Here is a 20,442-nt window from a genome sequence, read left to right on the forward strand (position 1 = left end):
GCTATGCTCACAAAATAATCTCACAAAAGTGCTTTAATTAATTTTCTAATTCCGTTACTCTCAAAGTTCATAGGCCATTTCCATTACAAATGACAACTTCTTGGCTCTTTCGCGACAATCTTAAGTTGGCGTCCCAATATTTTGTCTATCTACGAAACGTTGCCCCAAGAGCCAACTTTGCTAATTTGGGTTGAGTTAGCTCTAACTCAGCCCACTCTCTCTCACCATTCAAATGCAAGGACGCATTTGCTTGCGCCAACTGCTTCATGCGAAACCTCCCTAATAAGTTGGCATAGCCATAATCCTTTCTAGTTCTATTGTATAGGATAGAGGGGCCAGTAAAAAGCACGGGTCTGTTAAGGGACAAGTTGCCCCCAATAAAAGACGTATAGTGTTTACCAAAAGCGAGACCGTTAAGCATGAGTAACCGGCACTTTATTGGTTACATGGCTACTTCTTATTCGCCATGGGATGGGTTCGAACCTTGTTGTTGCATGTTGCTTTTTTCTCCCCCCACTACGGCTTCTGAGTGGTGCCCTTTTTTAGTACACACGATTTTGAAGATCGCTATCGCACTTCGTCGTCAGGTCATCGATTGTGTGCCCGTCTTTTGCCATCAACAATCCATGCCGAGAGCTTTCACTTGCACCACTGAGCGCCGAAAAAAGTGAACCACACTGGATGCTTGGTGTACACGAATTTAGCTTGCTCTATAGTGGCCTACATGAAATATTCAATCGCCTTTGCTTGTGAGTTGCACGGTTGCAAATGCAAGGATTTGGTAAGGACAAGGTTAGGGGTGTCCGCTTATTATAAGGTCTCGTACTTGGTCACTTGACATTGCTGTTGGCAAGGACGACTGACACAAGAAAATTTAGAAATTTTCTCATGTAGGAAAAGGGAGCCTTTTTCGATGTTTTTCATACAATACATAACCTCATGAGCTTCTGTGCGGGAGGCACCGCATATCTAGCTAGGTACGATTAGGGACAGGGGACCGCCGCCTCCCCTCCCCCACCGAGCCGGCGGCCCCCTGCCCCCTGCCCCCAATCGTACCTAGCTAGGTCTGCTGTGCCTCCCTCATAGAAGCTCATGATGTTGAGGTAAGTCATAATTGGGAATTATTGTGAGAATCTATCCAAAACTTCTTGTGCACGAGGTGAATTGTGTTGAACATGGAGAGAGAGAGAGAGAGAGAGAGAGAGACGGGGGCAGTTAGGCCTCAACACTATAAGTGCGAGGGGCCAGGGGGCACCCGGCACACTCTTGTGGGAGGAGGCCCCAAGGCGAGGGATAAGAGCATTGTCGCTAAGAGCGTTGTCGCTTCTGGAACAGGTGGGCACGCCAAACGGGGTCCACACTGTACCCCACATTAAAGTTGCCCCGTTTGAGTACTGCCCTGAAGGCTGAGCCCCTCCGTATAAACACATGCGAGGACCACAGCGTCAACTTTTTCTGCTCTCCTCTCTCTTCAGCCACAGAACTTAGAAGTTAGAACTTACAAGCTTGTAGACAGTCCTTTTCTGAGTGGAGTATCTCCAGCCGTGCGTGTAGGCGCATATAGACGTAGCCAGCCAAGTTGTTTTGCGCGCTCATGTTCGACTGCGTGCTTCTGTCGGTGCTCCAAGTCAGCTGCCCCTCTGATAGCAGTTTGCTGCAGGTCTCTCTCTCTCTCTCTCTCTCTCTCTCTCTCTCTCTCTGTGTGTAAGATGATCGTTCCGTGTACTATCACGCCTCTCTCTCTCTCTCTCTGTGCCAGCGTCATCGCTGACGAATTGAGGATAACCATTTTGCAGCGGCGAGGTACTCGATGGTGAGGCGCAAGATCAAAATCAAGCGGATCGAGAATGCGACGACGCGGCAGGTGACATTCTCGAAGCGGAGGGGCGGGCTGCTGAAGAAGGCGCACGATCTGTCGGTGTTGTGCGATGCGGAGGTGGGCGTCATCGTCTTCTCCAGCAAGGGCAAGCTCTTCCAGTTTGCCAACACCAGGTCAGACTCCTTTCACACTTGAAATGGGCATGCGGTACTGCCGTAGGCGTTCATAGGAGCCTATGTACTCATGCAATCTTGAGGAACAGAAAAGCATGCAGTCAAATTATAAAACTTGAATATAGCGGTGCAGATCTTCACTGAAATTGAATGATGCAAGAGAATCCAAAAATATGTAAAAATTAGTTAAAAAAACGTGTGGACTTTCCCAACATGTATACAGTTGTATGTAAAAAAACCAGCCTTGCTTGATAGCTAGACCTTCATGCAGTACTCTTGTCGAGCCGCCTTTGTCGGTCTTGGAGCGGCGTCCTTCTTTGTGTAAGAGCGGGCTGCGGCTCCCCTCACGGTTAGCGCACTTGGTCCTCACGAGAGAGAGAGAGAGAGAGAGAGAGAGAGAGAGAGAGAGAGAGAGAGAGATGGCCCTCCAGCCGGTTGCTCTTGCTAGCTCACATGTGAAAGAGAAGCCACTTTCAATGGCGGCAGCGCATCAGATATATAGGCCAGGGCGCTTTCTTTGAGCTAGATCACCTCCCCCTCCGAGTGTGCTAGCCTTGCTTCCCACGCTCGTCTTCCTCAGCTACACTTCACCTCAACACTTCCACTGTTGCAGGGGTGTGCATGTCCCTTTCCCCACGACCTCTCTCCCCTCCCTCGAGTCTCAACTACCAATGTGCGGACGGGGAAGAATTGCACTCTGCCCAACCTCGCTTACATAGTCTCCTAGCTATCATAAGCCCCTTGCCCAGACTTTACCTAGGACTCTTGTCCTCATCGTTGAATATCACACAAGTTTCCTCCATACAAACCTAAAAGTGCTATGTAGGTTTCGCTTTGGAAAAATGCATATCCACAATGGTTGACCATGCCACAATGACGCTTCTTAATGTTCGACAAAGTAACATTTTCTCTTTATTCCTACTCTTGACGATTGTCCTTATCAACGTCTTGAGGATGGAAATGAGTAAATGGCTCTTAAGTTGTATTGTTGTCTCTTTGGTAGTAGTATATAACTCAATAAACGGTGTTTCCATGCTTCTTCTTACTAAGCTAGTTTGATGAGGAAGTCTCACGGGATTGTTTCACCCTTTAGGTCTCTAGGACCAAGCTTGGCTTCAAGAAAAGCATCAATGTGCAGGCTCTTTAAACTTTCCTATCCTTAATCACCATCTTGTTTCTTGTCTTGATGGGATGCTCGACAAGTCATGGAAATGTAAATAGTTTTGAACGAATTCATACGTCATGAATATTCTAGAGTAATTTTTGATGTGGGTTGCTCCGTGATTATAGGATATCTTAAGCATGGCATATTTTCTAATGAGTTTATTAATGCAAGTTGACACAAGGGAAGACCGAAGATTTGGATGCCTCAATAGTTGTTTTGATAATTACTAGCTTTTGTGAAGACCAAGGAGTCGGATGCCCATATAATTGTTTTCATAACTACTAGCTTTTGTGTCTCTTGAAAACTATGGTTTGGATTGCATTTTATTTAGCTTAGTGGCAATCAAGCAATCATTGGCTCACATTCATACATGAGAATCAATTAGAAAAATAAAATGTACCCAAAATCTTAGTACCATTATAAGTGGCCTAAATCTTCAAGAGATGACGATTCTAGTGTGGTTAACAACAAGAGGCATATGCTCATAGGCTTTAATCTACCTTCATAGCTGGATTGGCATAGCCAATTTGTCCATTAAAATTAGATTAAGTTTCAAATCACAGTTTAACATGCATAAATGGGTCTCCAATGATAAGAAGATCCTTTTGCAAGAAGTAAGCCATGCATTTAGATAGAGATTACCATATAACTTATTCATATGATCAAAGTGACAAAAAAATGGAGAATAGGTTTGAATCAAAGAAATCCTAAACTAAGCATTTGGTATGAAAACCAACATTGTTTTGAAGCTAATAAACATGTCTTATTTTCAAGGCTCTTTCAAATTCTATAACCGACCTTGGATTTGTATTAAAGCTCAACAAAATTTTAGTTGATGGTAATGTGACGTAATGATATTTGATATTAAGTTGTAAAACTGTAAGTTTTCTCTGGGTTATACTATTTGGAAGATTATTTGGATGGTGATATTTTAAGTTTCTTAGCTTCATATGAAATGTGATTAGTATATCACACGATGCTAAAAGGGCATGTGTTCTTCATTTCTACATAGATAGCTTTGCATGTATGTGTCAATGCTAATAAATTTGTAAAAATGACATTAGTTAGGTACGTATGTCTTTGTTTGTATAAACTATATATCTATGAGCCAAATGTTTATAAAATGAAATTTGATTGCTTAGATGTTAGAGACGTTGGCATTCCCTAGGATTGTATTCTTTCAAAAAATAATCATCAAGAAACTTAAGCATTTTACCAAACTCTTTGTTACTTTGAAGAGTTGAGGAGAATATTGTTGGGTTAAAGGCCTAAATAACCCCTTTGTTTAGGACACATTTTTATACTTTGTTTAGGACACATTTTTATACTTTGTTTACGACACATTTTTTAAAGGTCACTTATAATAAAAGTGGGAAAATCCAAAACTCACTTATTGAGTTTTTTCCAAAAACGTGAGCCCTCTCTTTCTCCCTCTTCGTTCTGCTAGCGCTTCCTCTCCTGCTGGCTTTCGCCACCCCTCTCTGCACACACACTGCACTTCCTCGCATGCTCTTTCACTTGCATACACCGCCGTGCGCTCAACAACTGGTATCAGAGCCAGATTAGGGTTTCAGAAGCTTTGCGCAGGTGGTTGGACAGCAGGCAAAAGGCTTCTCTCGCGTCAAATTTCCGCTTTCATCGCGAAGCCCCTTGCTTCCGGTGTCACCTAGGGTGATTAGGGTTCCCAAAACAGCCTAAAACAGGTTGAAATTAGGTCAAAACAGGCAAAAACTACAAAATTACAGGTCAAAACAGCAAAATGCAGGTGTACTAAATCGATTCCCGTGAATGTCCCTTGCTTTTCTCACTCAAAATAGGTCCATTTGATACAAATTGATGCGCCAAAACAGTAAATTTGCAGAAAATTCTGAATTGGACTGTTTTTATGTACACAAATTGAGGTTTATGTACGCTTTTTGTGGGTTTATGCAAGTACGCATTGGGGATACTTGTTAATTGCTGAAATTTTCAGCACATTGTATACAACGTGCAGTACATTGTGATCACTGAAAATTTTCAGATTTTGTGTAGACACTTTCTGCTGCATTTTTATCCGTGCAAATGGCCTCTACTTCCTCGTCGTCTGATGCCAAGAGCTTGATGGAAATCAAGCGATTTGACGGTACAGGTTTCGACCTATGGTGGCAGGACAGGATGAGGGGATTTTGTTCCTCAAGGATTGTGAGGACGCCCTTTTGACTGTAAAGCTTGAGGATATGCCGGATGAGGATTGGGCAAGCTCAACAAGAGGGCAAAGACCTACATCAAAATGGCTGTGACCGATGACATTCTGGTGGACATAAAGGGCTTGGACAGTGCACATGCAATTTGGCATAAGTTGAAGGCCACTTATGAGAATGTCACCCCTGTGAATCAGGTGCATTTGATGCGCAAATTGGTGAACATGATGCTTATCTCACGTAGAGATGTCATTGATGCATTGCTAAGTGCAAATGATGGCCTTACACAGTCTTGGATAGTAGACTCGGGTGCCTCATTTCATGTGACTCCATCTGTGGAGTGTTTTGCTTCTTATCATGCAGGCAAGTATGGCAAGGTTTACCTTGGGGATAACCATGCTTGTGACATTGAAGGAATGGGCATTGTGCGCTTGGCATTAAACAATGGCCAAGAGTTTATGCTTAAAGATGTAAGGTATGTACCAGGCATCAAGAAGAGTCTATTGTCTGTTGGCCAGATGGATGCACAGGGTTATACAACCATGTTTGCTGGGGGTTCATGGAAGTTACTTAAGGGATCAATGCTCATTGTCAAGGGATGCAAGAGTGGTACATTGTACTATTTACATGGCAAAGCTTTGCCTGACAAGTTTTTTGCAGTGGCCGAAGTTGCTTCTCATTTGGAGTTGTGGCACAAAAGACTTGGCCATATGAGCGAGAAGGGACTTGATGTGCTCTCCTCTTTGAAGAGGGTTGATGTAAAGGGCACCAAGTTAGATTTTTGTAATGACTGTTTGTATGGTAAACAAAAGAAGTCTTCTTATTATTTTGGTGTCTCGCGCAAAGCTAATGCTCTTGATTTAATTCACTCCGATGTATGTTCAATGCCTGTTAAGTCTTTTGGTGGTGCATTATACTTTGTTACATTCATTATGATTGCACTAGGAAAGGCTGTGCATATTTGTTAAAGAATAAGAGTGAGACATTTAATGCATTTAAGAGGTTTCATGCTTTTGTGACCACACAAAAGGGTAGTAAGCTTAAATGTTTGAGATCTGACAATTGGGGGGAGTACACGTCTGCTGAATTTCAGCGTTATTGCGAAGAATATGGGATTAAAAGGGAGTTGATAGCCCCTTATAATCCATCTTCTAATGGTGTGGCTGAGAGGTATAACCGTACTTTATGTGAGAGAGTGCGTTGCATGTTGTCCACGGCTAATCTCCCTTATGGATTTTGGGGAGAGGCTTTGAAAACTGCAGTTCATGTATGCAATCGCTCTCCTAACAGTACGCTGAAAAATGACATTCCAGAGGAGGTTTGGTCTGGCAAACATGCCTCTTATGATCATTTGAGAGTGTTTGGCTGCGAGGCTTTTGTCCATGTTCGTAATGACTTGAGGACAAAGCTAGATGCCAAGTCCATCCAAAGACTCTTCCTAGGTTATGGGGAAGAGGGTGAAATGGGCTACATGATATGGTTGCCTCAGTTTAAGAGGGTAGTACGCAGCCGAGATGTAGTGTTCAATGAGGCTAAATTGTTGAAATATGCTACATCTTCTAAAATTGACAAGAAATCGGTCAAATTTCAGCCTCTCTTGCCATATTGATGTTGAAAAAGAGCCTCAGGATGCATTACCGCAAGCTGAAATTGATAATCAGCCGGTTAACCTTGAGTCAGAAGAGGTAGGACATGATTTAGATGCTCCAAATGAGGATGGACAGCCACCTGTCATGGCTGAAAATGATTTTCAGCAGCATGAGCATGTTGAAAATGAGTTGCCTCCTGATGTAGAACCTGTGCCTGAGAATGTAGATCATTGGGTACGCAGGTCTACTCGTGTCAGAAGGTTGATACAGCGCTTTCAGCCCTCTTTGCATCATGTTATGTTGACAGATGAGGGAGAGCCTCTTACGTATAACAAGGCAAAGACATGTGAGTCAAGCGGTAAGTGGGAGCTTGCAATGCAAGAGGAAATGAAATCCTTGTATGCAAATGATACTTGGGATCTTGTACCATTGCCTCAAGGGAGAAAGGCAAATGGGTATACAAGATTAAGATTGTGGATGAAAAACCGAAGTACAAGGCAAGATTGGTTGCAAAAGGATATGCACAGAAAGAAGGAATTGATTTTCAAGAAATCTTTTCTTCCGTTGTAAAGCTTACAACTTTACGTGTCCTTTTTGCTCTCGTTGCGGTGCTTGATTTGGAATTGAATCAAATGGATGTAAAGACAACGTTTTTACACGGTGACATTGAAGAGGACATATACATGAAACAACCTGAAGGTTTTGTAGTTTCTACACGTGAGGAACTTGTATGCAAACTGAAAAGGGCTTTGTATGGTTTGAGGCAATCATCACGGCAGTGGTATAAGAAGTTTGACACTTTTATGCTGTCTCAAGGCTTTAAACGCAGCCATGCAGATCATTGTTTGTATACGAAAAGGGATGAAGATGGTAGTCTCATCATACTTGTTCTCTATGTTGATGACATGCTGCTTGCCAAGAAACATAAGACTAGTCTTGATGCTCTGAAACGTAAGCTAAATTCAACATTTGCTATGAAGGATTTGGGTGATGCAGAGCATATTTTGGGCATGCGTATTAAAAGAGATAGAAAGCTGAAATTGCTGTTTTTATCTCAAGAAAGGTACATTGCAAAAGTACTTGATAGGTTTAATATGGCTGATGCTAAGCCTCTTGGAGTACCTTTACTTCCATACACTAAGCTTAGCAAAGCAGATTGCCCAAAGGATGAGGTAACATTGAAAGCAATGAAGGGAATCCCTTATGCATCAGCTTGTGGTTCTCTTATGTATGCTATGGTTGCCACTCGTCCCGACATTGCTTATGTAGTGGGAGTTGTTAGTCGATACATGTCGAATCCTGGCAAAGCACATTGGGAAGCTGTCAAATGCATTCTGAGATATTTGAAAGGTACACAATCAAAGTGTATCTGTTATGGCAAAAGTGACTTGAAGTTGCAGGGCTATTGTGATGCAGATATGGCAGGTGACTTGGATACCAGGAAGTCCACTAGTGGCTATGTGTTTGCTATTGCTGGTGGTGCTGTCTCTTGGTGTTCACGACTGCAGAAAATTGTGGCATTGAGTACTACTGAGGCTGAATATATTTCAGCCACTGAGGCTTCTAAAGAGGCCATATGGTTGGGCAGACTTGTCAAAGAGCTTGGTATGCTTGCTAGTACTCCCGTCTTGGGATGTGATAGCCAAAGTGCTGTCTATTTGGCCAAGAACGCCATGTTTCATGCACGTACCAAACACATAGATGTGCGGTTCCACTTCATACGACAGGTATTGGAGGATGGTCTACTAAGCTTGACTAAGATCCATACACAGGATAACTCTGCAGATGTTCTCACCAAGAGTCTTGCTAAGGCTCAACATGAGCATTGCATACAGCTGGTGGGAGTTGGTTAACTTAAAGGCGTCATTTATGCCTTTAAGTGGGAGGTTGTTGGGTTAAAGGCCTAAATAACCCCTTTTTGTACATTTTTATACTTTGTCCAGGTTCAATTTTAAAGGTCACTTATAATAAAAGTGGGAAAACCCAAAACTCACTTATTGAGTTTTCCCCAAAAACGTGAGCCCTCTCTCTCTCCCTCTTCATTCTGCTAGCGCTTCCTCTCCTGCTGGCTTTTGCCACCCCTCTCTGCACACACTGCACTTCCTCGCGTGCTCTTTCACTTGCACACACACCGCCACGCGCTCAACAAATATTTGCTCGTTCCTTGGTTGTTTCAAGCATCTTTCGAGAGATTTATCCATATTTTACAAGAATACGTGTAGATTTGAGATTTATTTCCCAACCCATCTACACTTCTTTTTGTGTATCTTGATACTCAATTTAAGACACTCTCTTTCTCTCTCTTGAGGTCTCTTGGGATTTCCCTACGAAGCTCAAATTTCTCCTCTTCTCTAATTGTAAAATAGGTCGACATATTTTTTGGATAATTTTCTTAAATAGGAGCTCAGTTTCCTTGAAAAGGAACAAAAATTGCAAGAAATGGTCGTAAATGAGATCAGAACAGAAAAGTGAAAGTGGTCAAAATTTCTTATAAAGCATGGTACCATGTTGGTAAGATCTAGATTGTGCTTTGGCAATACAAAAGGCAGGAAACTCTATCTACATAGCTATGCATGTTATTGGAGGTGATGTTCTCATTCATTAATGTGAAATTTATCTTGCTTATTTTTAAGTTAAGTGAAGCTAAGTGGCATCCTATTTCAAATGGAGGTTCAAAGATTTGAAAGGAGTCTACTTTGAGGGTGAGGATCGTGGGTGAGAATTTTTTTTTGGTTGATGTGTCACGTTTGATTGGTATGTGCCATAATTTCTAGGTCTTGTAAGCTAGTAAGTCGTTCTAGGTCTTGTTTGACTTGTTCTAGGTCTTGAGCTTCTCTACTATGTTCGACTTGTTCTAGGTCTTGAGCTTCTCTACTATGTTCGACTGTCATTGCTTGTAATCTCAAAGAGATGTTGTTTGAAAATAAGGCAAAAAGATCATTGTAAGTGTTTTTCCATGGTGAGTAAGAGCACTCTGAAATGGAAGCAAAGCTTAGTTAACGAAAAAGCTACGTGAAGTTTTTGTTGTCAATCTTGGTAGATTCTCTTGTTATTTGCATGAAGACAAAACATGCATCAAGAATCTCCAAGGTGTCACCTTGGAATATCTCTATGTGTCTCTATCTCCTCTATCATACTAAAAGAGGGTGTAAGAGTTTTCCTCTTGTATTGTGTAATAGTATGTGTGTGCTGAGAGTAGAAGCCCACCCTTCCTAGCAATACATCCCTCTGTAGCAACACAAATTCCATAAAAGATGTGGAGAGATAAACCAAAGAAACTAGGAGAAAGAAAAAAAAAAGAGAGAAATATAGACACTACACTTTCTAAACAAGGAAATCATTACACACAATTCTCCCTCCTTACCATCTTCATACACAACTACTCACACATCAAAAATAAATGCAAAAGAAAAAGTTCATTGGAAAAAAAAGCAAATACAAAGAAGTAACGTGAAAGAGGACTAAAAATTCGGCAAGAAATAGTAAAGAAAAAAATAAGAAAAGCTGCATCGAATAAAAGCGAGGAGAGGGGGAGAATGGGGAGGGGGAGACACCTTTAAAGACCACGTGATGGTACACATTCTCCCAGTAATATATTCATGTCAAACTCCTCTTCAATTATCAATGCCTTCTACAAACAATTCTTACATTTGAGAATCTAAACTTTTTACTAGCGTAGAGAATGTTGAACCTCAAGCATACTTTGACTCTTTCACATCACCTCTAAACGCATTCAACCTTTGCATTGGTATCATGTTCAGTGTGCTCCCATATTGTGTTGCATTTAGTATTGACCGAGTGGCTTACAAGATCCTTGTTTACCTTGTTCACTATCAACTTGAGCTTCTCTCCTATCTACCCTTCTCTCAACTTGATGATTCACAACCTATTCATATTCGCTCAAGCATTGATGATTGTGCCCTTTTGCGCACTTGGGAAATGGTAATTGCACCATGAAGAAAACAAGTCTCTTGAGCCCAAATCTTGATGTTATACATTTAAGATTGACTATGAAACAATCTTCTTCTAGCAAGCCAGAGGAGACTTATCTTTAAGAGCCTTGTACTACCTACTGCATAAGCAAGTAGACCAAATCATCACTAGTTTGATTGTCCTTTTGTAGAGCATTAGAATGACGTGCAAACCATGATCCAAGATGCATGCTTCATCAAGTTTTAGTCAAGCACAATCGATGAACCTTGTGCTTAAATTTTGATTGCAAGTCCTTGTAATTATGTTCTTGCTACTTCTTGGAGTCTAAACCACAACATAAATCTTGTATGTCAAACCAAAATATGACCTTCATGTCTTCCATTAATGAGATGCACCATCAATTAGTGTAAGAGAAGAAAATTTAGAACATCTCACACAAGAATGGTCTAAAACCGTAGCTTTTAAGGTGCACGGCATACACTTGCCCCTTGAGTATTTGATGATTTATTTATAAGTATCTTGTGTCAAAATTTAGGCATTGCAAAGCATTGCATGTCCATTCATAACCACACACTCTTATTAGATGTGGTTCACATTTGCGTCCCTCTAGGCTTAGTTTATTGCCTAGACTAAGGTATTTACAAAGAAATAATTGCAAAGCCATTAACTTGCAACGTCACAATGAAACATTCTAGCTTTAAGATGTTTCATTCCGATACACAAAATTTGACATGAAATGTTTCAGCTAGTAGGAAGCAAAATATGAAACGTCACCCAAAATGTCTATATATCAAAGTCAAGGGAAGGTTAAAAGCTAGACTTTAGTGAAAGAACAAGCAAATCCTTGAAATTTTGAAACTTGACAAGTTGACGCTTCGTAGTTTGTATTGGACATGTGAGACATAGTTACCCGGAATGGGAAATTTGAACAGGGAACGGCAGCATGCATGAAATACCATTCCCTGTTTCACATACTCACGTTTGAAACATAGAACGGGGATCCGGAACGGGAGATTGGGATGGGAACAGGTAACGGGACCTGAAAATGGCCATTCCATGTAACTATGATGTGAGGGCTTGCACAAAGATACTCCTATTGTGTATATGCATGCATGCTAAGTTACTTAATCCTTATCTTGATCTGTATATGAGCTAAGTGTGTATGAACGCACCCTAAGGTGCTTGAACCTTCTCTTGATATGTGTATGAGCTAAGTGTCTGTGTGTGTATGTAACCTCCAGGTCATAGTAGCCATGGAATTTAGAAACGAGAAGTTTTTAAATGGGTTTCAGAAGGCTCAAGTAATTTGGGTTTGTGCTTGAAAAAAAATTTCTCCAAGTTTTGTAATTTTTTTTTGAGATAATTGTTGACATATAGAAATAGATCACTTCAGTGAGAATAGGCAGGAGGAACACTAGCAAAAATTTTGGTTTTCAAAGAAACGAGAGTTTCGAAAAGGTCAGGTTTTGAAACATTTCTCCAAGAGCTTTTGTCAATGAAATGGGTTTCTTGGCAACTATGGCTCGTGTGAGAGATAAAGAGAGAGCATATGTGAAAGAAAGGGAAAGAAAAAATTCCTTTTTTTAGACCCACATTTCAGTTGAGGCATTTCATCACCTCCTGCAACATTTCAGGGTTATGGCGTTTCCGTTCTATCGAAACGGGTTTCACAATAATGCTACCATTAAGGCATAAAAAAAACACCAAAACATGTGTGCACCACAAGCATCCATCCTTTCTTCACATGTCAGCTTTAGCTAGTTAAACCACAAACATGAAACAACAATCAAGTAAAAATTGTTTGCAAGTTCAACTATCTTATCTTCATATGCCTGGCCGTTACACCGCGATCCAAAACATAGTGACTATCCAAGCATGAGCATGGGTCACTAAGGACGGACTATTTCTTAACTTTCTTCTATCAAAGTCAATGATGCGGAAGCGTAGAGCAATGGGGAGAATACATGAGAGAGAGAGAGAGAGAGAGAGAGAGAGAGAGAGAGAGAGAGAGAGAGAGAGAGAGAGAGAGTGCTTAACCAACCAACTAAGCAATGCGTTAGTGAGTATACAATGGGAGCAAGGTGGTGCTTATATACTAGCTTTGGGAGCCTTAAGTACCCCCCTTAGTACATTATGAGAGAGAGAGAGAGAGAGAGAGAGAGAGATTAACCAACCAACTAGGCAATGAATTAGTGAGTATACAATGGGAGCAAGGTGGTGCTTATATACTAGCTTGGGGGTACTTCATTAGTAAATTGCCCTACCTAAGACATAGATTACTTATCCCTTTTTGTTGACCATAATGGAAAAATTCCATTATCATGAAGCAAGTGACAGATCTTGAGAGAAATTTATTTATTGCCATGGTGAAAGATGTTGGGGGGATCCTTGTTGACCTTCCACGAATTGCGATTGGCGAAGAGAGGACTATGTGATGACACACATTCGATGCGTAAGTTGATGGCTTGTCCACTTAGTGTCCAAGTCCGAAGGTAGTCGAGATAATGGATCTACCACACTTGTTGCACTTGTTTTATGACATTGACTATCGAGGATAAATTATCCTTGTTTGATATCTATGCCCAAAACTTATGTAGCCTCATGGATATAAGTGCCATCCCATTGATAAGGTATTTGAGTTCAAATCATGCTCTGGAAATGTGCTAAAAGCTTATGAATCTCTGTAAATTTTCAATAAAACTAGTGAAAATATAACAATTTCAATTTGATTTACCCTCTTGCCAAATCTAGTCGGCTTCTTCCTAAGTCCTTCGAGTGTTTGTGTGTCCGTGTGTGGGACGGTAGCCTTAAGGTTTTGTGACCCTTTTGGGGCTCACTTTTGGGACCATCAAGGAGCAGGAAACGCAACGAAGGAAACGTGAGAGGAAGTTAGGTGCGCATTGGCCTAAAGTGAGGTTTCGAAGTCGTATTGCAGAAGGGGCTTAGGCAACCTATTTAGTAGAAATTGGAAGCAATTTTGATAAGATCGTGTGCTGGTGCAGGTTTCTGCTGCGTGAGAAGTCGAGAGCTTCTTTAGTCGGAATCCTCTCGAGTTGAACATATTGAGCCCATTGAGTTGAAGGGTTTGAGTCTGAGACAACTGTCTTGATTCAGGTGTTAGAGGCCTCTCTTGCCGATCTTTCCAAAAATTCTAGCATCAATCAGTTCTTCCCGAATGAACTCAAAGAGCTTCAAGCTTGTCGAGTCTTCTTCTTCAAACGTTCCTTAAAGGAAATTAGCGAGTATGGCAAATAAAATTTCTATTCTCGATTTTGATTATTAATGATCATAGTTGAAGAAAAATTTACCGGATGTAGATTTGCTGATTGGTGCGATTTTACTTACCAATTATATCCTCATCTTTAAGAATTGAAAACACTTGTTACCGATTTGCTTCGACCAAAGTTCTAACACCGCTATTGAAATTAAGGGTGGGCTTCCACCCTTTGCCATGAAATTAAACATACCTTGCCATGATGGAGAAGGGAAAACAAAGGGGTAAAAGGGGAAGTGTCGGATAAGTTGTGGCTCCATATGCAAAACTGGTCCATGAAAGGGCTCCATCTACAAACGGATAGTCACTCTATTGGAAAGAGTTGTAAATATCTTGTTCTCTCCTATGTCATGAGATTGACAACCACTATATATATTTACTGGTTTCTTTCCCTTGATTTTTTATTTAATTTTTGGGACTCTCTTGTTAAAATCACAAATGGTCGGATATTGCATGGCTAGTGTGAAATGGTTGTTGGTTGACACTTTCACCCGTAGTCAAGAAGGGCAGGTCGCCACGAGATGGTCGGGCTAGTCGGCACTGTAATCCGAGAAGTAAAAGGTTGGCTAGGCTCAATTCAAAGTCATTTAGGCCCCTCGGCAGGACTTTTAAGTTGGTGGATAGTAGGAGATTAAACCAAAGGGAGTCAAATGGACACTTGGCAATAGGGGAAGTGCATGCAAGCCAACACACACTTTCCAGAAGCTCGTCCAAGAGGGGGCACCCATTTTTGGACTTCATAAGTGTGCTACACAGTGTTTGGGTGAGAGTGGGTACAGGTTTCACAGCTTTAATGGAAAGCTTGCCTTCTCCCTTGCTCTATATAGCGCGACGATTTGCTCTCGCGCATCTCTCTCCCCTTTTGCACATATGGTAATGCCCCACTAGTTGGGCTTCTCTGAGGATCATGTATAGATGGGGGGGTTTTATGTGTGTTTGCCAAGGCAAGAGCTTTCTGTACAGGAACCAGATTAGCTAATTGCTAATCCCCTACAGGTACGCTCAGTTCCATCGCGAAGAAATGCGATGAGAGTTGATAGGATTGAAGTACTTGATTTATGGAGCATAGTGATCTTTTTAAGTCTACTGAAAGTGATCAAGTTATGAGCTAGGAAATTTTTATCGAGGACAAGATCTCCACCGGTTTGAAATGCTCTTCCATCGGGTCTAGACTACTTGTCAAACAAAGCTATAAAAATCAAGATATGGCAACTTAAAAGGAAAGATGCTTTGCAAATCCCCATCGAGGTGGATGAGTGCAACTATGCATTGAAGTGGATGAGAGTTGATAGGATTGAAGTGCTTGATTTATGGAGCATGGTGATCTTTCTTGGTGGTTTTACCTCAAAATATGTAAGTGTAGCATGTGAGTTCACTCGGAGGGGTTTTATATACACCAAAGAGTTATAGAATTACATGTACAAGAGGGGTTTAAAACCGGAGAGTTTCTTGCGCGAAAACTCGTCTGATTTACTAGGGACTGCCCCATTGCGTGCGGGAGCTCTCGACATATGCGTAGACGTGTTTGCTCCGCTCAAAATGATGCGAAACAAAAAATTACAGTAGTGGTTTAGGGTTTCACACCTAAATTGCAAGGTAATGCCAAGGGAGCCTTATGAAAGCCTTAGGTGCTTCTACATGACAATTTAGAGAGATTTTCCATGACGAATCTCGTCTAATTCAAGGGGTAAGTGACCCTACAGGTGCGAGAGCTCGAGGGCTACCCACAAGAGTGATCGGCATGCGAATTGGAGCGCAAAACAAAAAATTACAGCATTCTGTAATTTTTTTGCAGCTTAAGGATTTTGCCAATTTTGATGCCTACAAGTCCCAGGAGCTTCAAGGAAGCTAGGGAATCATTGAACACGTGTTTTGGTGCAAATTGGAGGCCAAAAACAGAGACTTCAGTGTGCTATAATTTCTCGCCAAGTTTTATAAAGTGCTCCAAAGTGCGTGGAAAGCCATTGTTCACTTGGGATCCTTGGAGACTTCTGCTGTGGTTATGTTGTTGAAATCGGGTTAGAGTAGGGGAATTTCAGCCCGATAAAAGTGGGACAGCTTGTAGAAGTTTACAGGTTTCTCTCAAGTGTAATAAGAATAAAGAAATTTCGAAAGGGGCGCCAGTCTTTGGGGCCAACTGGGTGCCACTATTTGCTTGGAAGCGCTCTAGCTACCGGGCCATGTTTTGTTTGAAGTGTAATTCCAATCACATGGATATTTGTGAAGTTTCTTTGTGTCGTAAAGTTTAACAGTTTAAAGTAATGATCGGGTGAAAGCTAAACTCTACCATCCTACGGGTCGGTTTCACTTAATATATTCCTCCTCAACTTATGGTAAAAAGGGAAAGAATGTCGATACACAAAGAAAGAGATGGAGATGTTGACATGCACATACATATTGGTACACAAGATGAGGAGACAACCTCTTACACCCTCTTATAGCATGATAGAGGAGGTAGAGATACTTCATAGCCTAAGACTTAGTATAAGAGAACAGAAAAGGGAGAAATTTAGAATATCTCACACAAGAAAAGCTTAAAATCATAGCCCTCAATGTACATGGCACACTCTTCTTCCATGAATATTTGATGCTTTATTTCTAAGTATCGTGTGTCAAAATTGTGAGATCTTTGCTTAGTAAGTTGTTTGGTCAAGTATAGGGCTCTCGTGTAGGGTGTGCTTCAATTTAAAAGGGGTGTTTCTTCTCTGGCACTTTTTCAATGGCCACCGTTAGGAAGTTGGTTAGTCAAATATAGGGCTCTCATGTAGGGTGTGCTTCAATTTAGAGACTCTCTTTGTTGGAGTCCTTTTTCATCCTTTGTAGAGTTTATTTATTCTTGTTGGTTCCTTATGTAACATTTCTTCTTGTTCTTTCATTAACGCTATCAACTTTGTTGAGGTCTTCTTTAGAAATAATGGATTTCTCAATTGCCTCTTTGCACTAATCCTCTTTGTTGGTTTAGTCCATTTCTCCATTGTCTTGGGTGACTATTTGATGTTTACTTGAGAATCTCCGTCCACAGTGTGGGTGGCTGCTACCTGTGACATCTTTGACGATTTCTAATTCACCATGGCTTTCCTTCTTGTTCCCATCTTTGAAGATTTTGTTCAAAGAATTCAAGGACATGACCTTTCATAGGATGCAAAAACTTCTCTCACCCTTTGTAGGATGTCAATGCACTTTTTAATCTCTTCAGGGAGAGGTTCTTTTCTTGTAGCGTTGTTTTTTAGCTTATATCTTCAAGGATTCAACTTGTATTATATCATTCTCTTGTTCATTTGGCTTGGTCCCATCAATCTATTGCACTTCAGTCTCTAGGCTGCTCATTTCATACAATGTTGTGCTACTAGGGCGAGGGCCTATTTCAACATCCATAGGGATTTCCAATAATAGAGTTTCAATCTTGTTCGTAAGCATGCACATATGTGAGAGAGAGAGAGAGAGAGAGAGAGAGAGAGAGAGAGAGAGAGAGAGAGAGAGAGAGTAAGTATGTTTGGGAAAGGCCATGTTTGCTGAATAGTGAGACTAGATATATTGATGTCCATGTCCACATTGTATCTTGCATATGTAAAAAGGAAAATTAGTAGATGATAGAATTGAAGAAAATTGGACGATGGGCATGTAGAACTTTGGTGTGTCGAGCTAAAATTGTGTACAAGGGCTCCCAAAATTCATCACCCTAGCATGCTATAATTGTACAATATGCTCTTTTAGAAAAAAACTACTCCCATAATGAGGATATGCTAGGGTTTGAAGTAAAGTACATGGAAAATGGGGAGATGGCCTCTAGGAATAGAACGAGAAAGGGGTCCAAATAATTGATGCGTCTTCTTTCATTGTGCGATGTATTTGGTATAAATTCTATTGCACATTAGAGAGTCCAATGTTATTGTGGACCATACTGGAAGTGATTAATGGTGAATGCTTAGTATGAGTGCTCAGTGCATACTCAAGGTTCCTGTTACTTCAATAAAGTGGTGTGCACTAGACTAGAGAGAGAAGAGATGCTATGAGTGACGGTTCTGTGAGAGAGAGAGAGAGAGAGAGAGAGAGAGAGAGAGAGAGAGAGAGAGAGAGAGAGAGAGAGAGAGGACTAACACCAAGAAATAACACCAAATGGGGTCTCAAACCCCCTCCATGGGCACCCCTCTATCTTGATACAAATATTGATACAATGAATCTGGATGTTGATGGGATCTTGTGGTTCATGCGTGGATCTACGAGGCTAAGGGCTGAAAACTAAAAATGCTTATGATGAACACTTGGATCTGTGATTGATAGGGATGTTGGAGATGATGATGGTAAAAACGTTGGCTGGATTGCCACTAAGGTTGGCAATGGGTTGATGGTTGAAAAATGTTGAAGGTGGAGATGGGAAAATGCTAGGCTGTACTTGTGTTTTTGGGTACTAGTATTATAGGTATTGGAATTAGTGTAACAGGGAACAGGCAGAACGCAGCCCAAACATTCCGGAATGACGTTCCAGACGAGTCCCGTTTCCGAAACAGAGTCGGGAATGAAATGCCGTTTCGGAACGGGATGTAACCAAAACGGTGTTTCGGAACGGGCGGGAACGAGAGGCGGAATGGCGGAACGGGCAAAAGTAGGCATTTGGGGGCAAATTTGGGGGACATATTTGGGGCATCTTGAGGGCAGGTTTGGGGTTGTTTGGGAGTTGATTTAGGACTTAAGTTGAATGGAGGTAGCTCAAGCCTTACTTTAGTCGACTGTTCCAGTCAACTGTACTGACCTCGTTCCCATTCCGGCCCCCTTGTCTCCTCCCCGTTCCCATCTTGTTCCGGACCCTCCCGTTCCAGTTCCCCGTTCCCGTTCTGGGTTACTATGATTCGAATGCAGAGAGAGGTGACCCTAGGGTTACCTATATAGGCCAAAGAAGTTGGGCCTAGCAGTATCAGCTAGAGTGCCACGATTTATAAAAAGGGATGCTAGATGTCAGTTGTTAATAAGTTATTAAATCTATCAATAAGCATGCAATTATTACCTAATCTTGGTACTGATGATTCTATATAGAAACACTCCAGAGTGCCTACATCTAGGAGACATTGGTTGTGTTCATGTGGAATCAGAGGGTATGCATCTAAAGTACTTGGACATGCACATCATGTGTATAGGCTGACAAGGGGGCTAAAACACTTCTTAGGCTATTCTAAACCTTAGAAATAGGAATTAGCCTGTCCGCATCTACAGAGGGTTAGATGTGCATATGACATCCCTCCCTTTTCAAGGTAAGGTACTGTTATCAAGTACTTGGACATGCACATCATGCGTATAGGCTGACAAGGGTGCTAGAACACTTTTTAGGCTATTCTAAACCTTAGAAATAGGAGTTAACTTGTCCGGATCTACATAGGGTAAGATGTGCATATGATATCCCTCCCTTTTCAAGGTAAGGTACTAGTATCAATCTGCATGGCTTCCTTGTAGTCTGCCAGTAGCTCAGGCTAATCTGTGAAGAAATCTTCGTCGACCCACACCGCCTCGTAGGTTTCGTGGTCCTTTGGGAACTTCAAAAAGTATTGTCGTGCTTGTTTCTTGAACCATGGTGAAAACAATGTAACAAAATTTGCTCCGGTTCCATGACTTCAGCTTTGTCTATATTCTCAGGCTTGTCCTCTTCAGTAAACTCCTTTAGGCGATCTCCCTAAAACAACTTTAACCAAGAAACGTGGAAAATGTTGTGCATTGACCATGAGTTAGGCAACTACAATTTCATAGATACATCATTTATCTTTTTAATGATTGGAAATTTTCCATACATCCTGATTATTTCCTACTTGCTTAAGACATTGCTTCATGATAATAACTACACCCAATCCCCTTCCTTGGTAGTAACATCTTGAATCTTGATGATGCTTGTTATCTTGCCATGAATAAGATTCCTAAGCCTTGCTTAGCCGAAGCTTCACACTCTCAGTAATCTTGTCCAAGGACTAACCTTGAGCATTGGCATTAGATAATTGACTCACCAATCTAGTCAACAAAGATTAGAACGGACGGCCAAATGTGGTCTCATATTGAGTTCTAGCAACATCACTGGAATAGGAGTCATTCAAAATTGCTTGTAGCAATGGGAGATAATACTCCCAATGAGATTGTTGATCATGTACATATGACATCGAAGGCTAATTGATTGCAAATCTCAGTTTGACCATCGGGATGTGATTGATGGAAAATTGAACTTAGTGCCATAATTTTCAAAGCGTGCTCGCCAAAAATGTGATGTAAACTTGACATCTCCATCCAACACAATCGACTTTGGCAAACCTCAAAGGGCATAACAGTGCTTAG

At 41.3% G+C, this 20,442-nt stretch overlaps 1 protein-coding gene across 2 annotated transcripts in view; it reads left to right on the forward strand.

The window, feature by feature from the left end:
• The first annotated feature begins 1,500 nt into the window (after positions 1 to 1,500).
• The window catches only part of LOC147458679 (MADS-box transcription factor 23-like), a 60,974-nt gene continuing 42,032 nt past the window's right edge, over positions 1,501 to 20,442 (forward strand). For both annotated transcript variants that reach the window (XM_086510123.1, XM_086510124.1), the window contains exons 1-2: positions 1,501 to 1,660; positions 1,797 to 1,992. In XM_086510123.1, coding sequence (XP_086366249.1) covers positions 1,811 to 1,992 — 182 coding nt within the window. In that variant the 5' untranslated portion in view covers positions 1,501 to 1,660; positions 1,797 to 1,810. The remainder of the gene's footprint in view (positions 1,661 to 1,796; positions 1,993 to 20,442) is intronic.

The sequence above is a fragment of the Adiantum capillus-veneris genome, chromosome 4 (assembly GCF_014529385.1).
Source record: "Adiantum capillus-veneris isolate H3 chromosome 4, ASM1452938v2, whole genome shotgun sequence".
NCBI classification, from domain to species: domain Eukaryota; kingdom Viridiplantae; phylum Streptophyta; class Polypodiopsida; order Polypodiales; family Pteridaceae; genus Adiantum; species Adiantum capillus-veneris.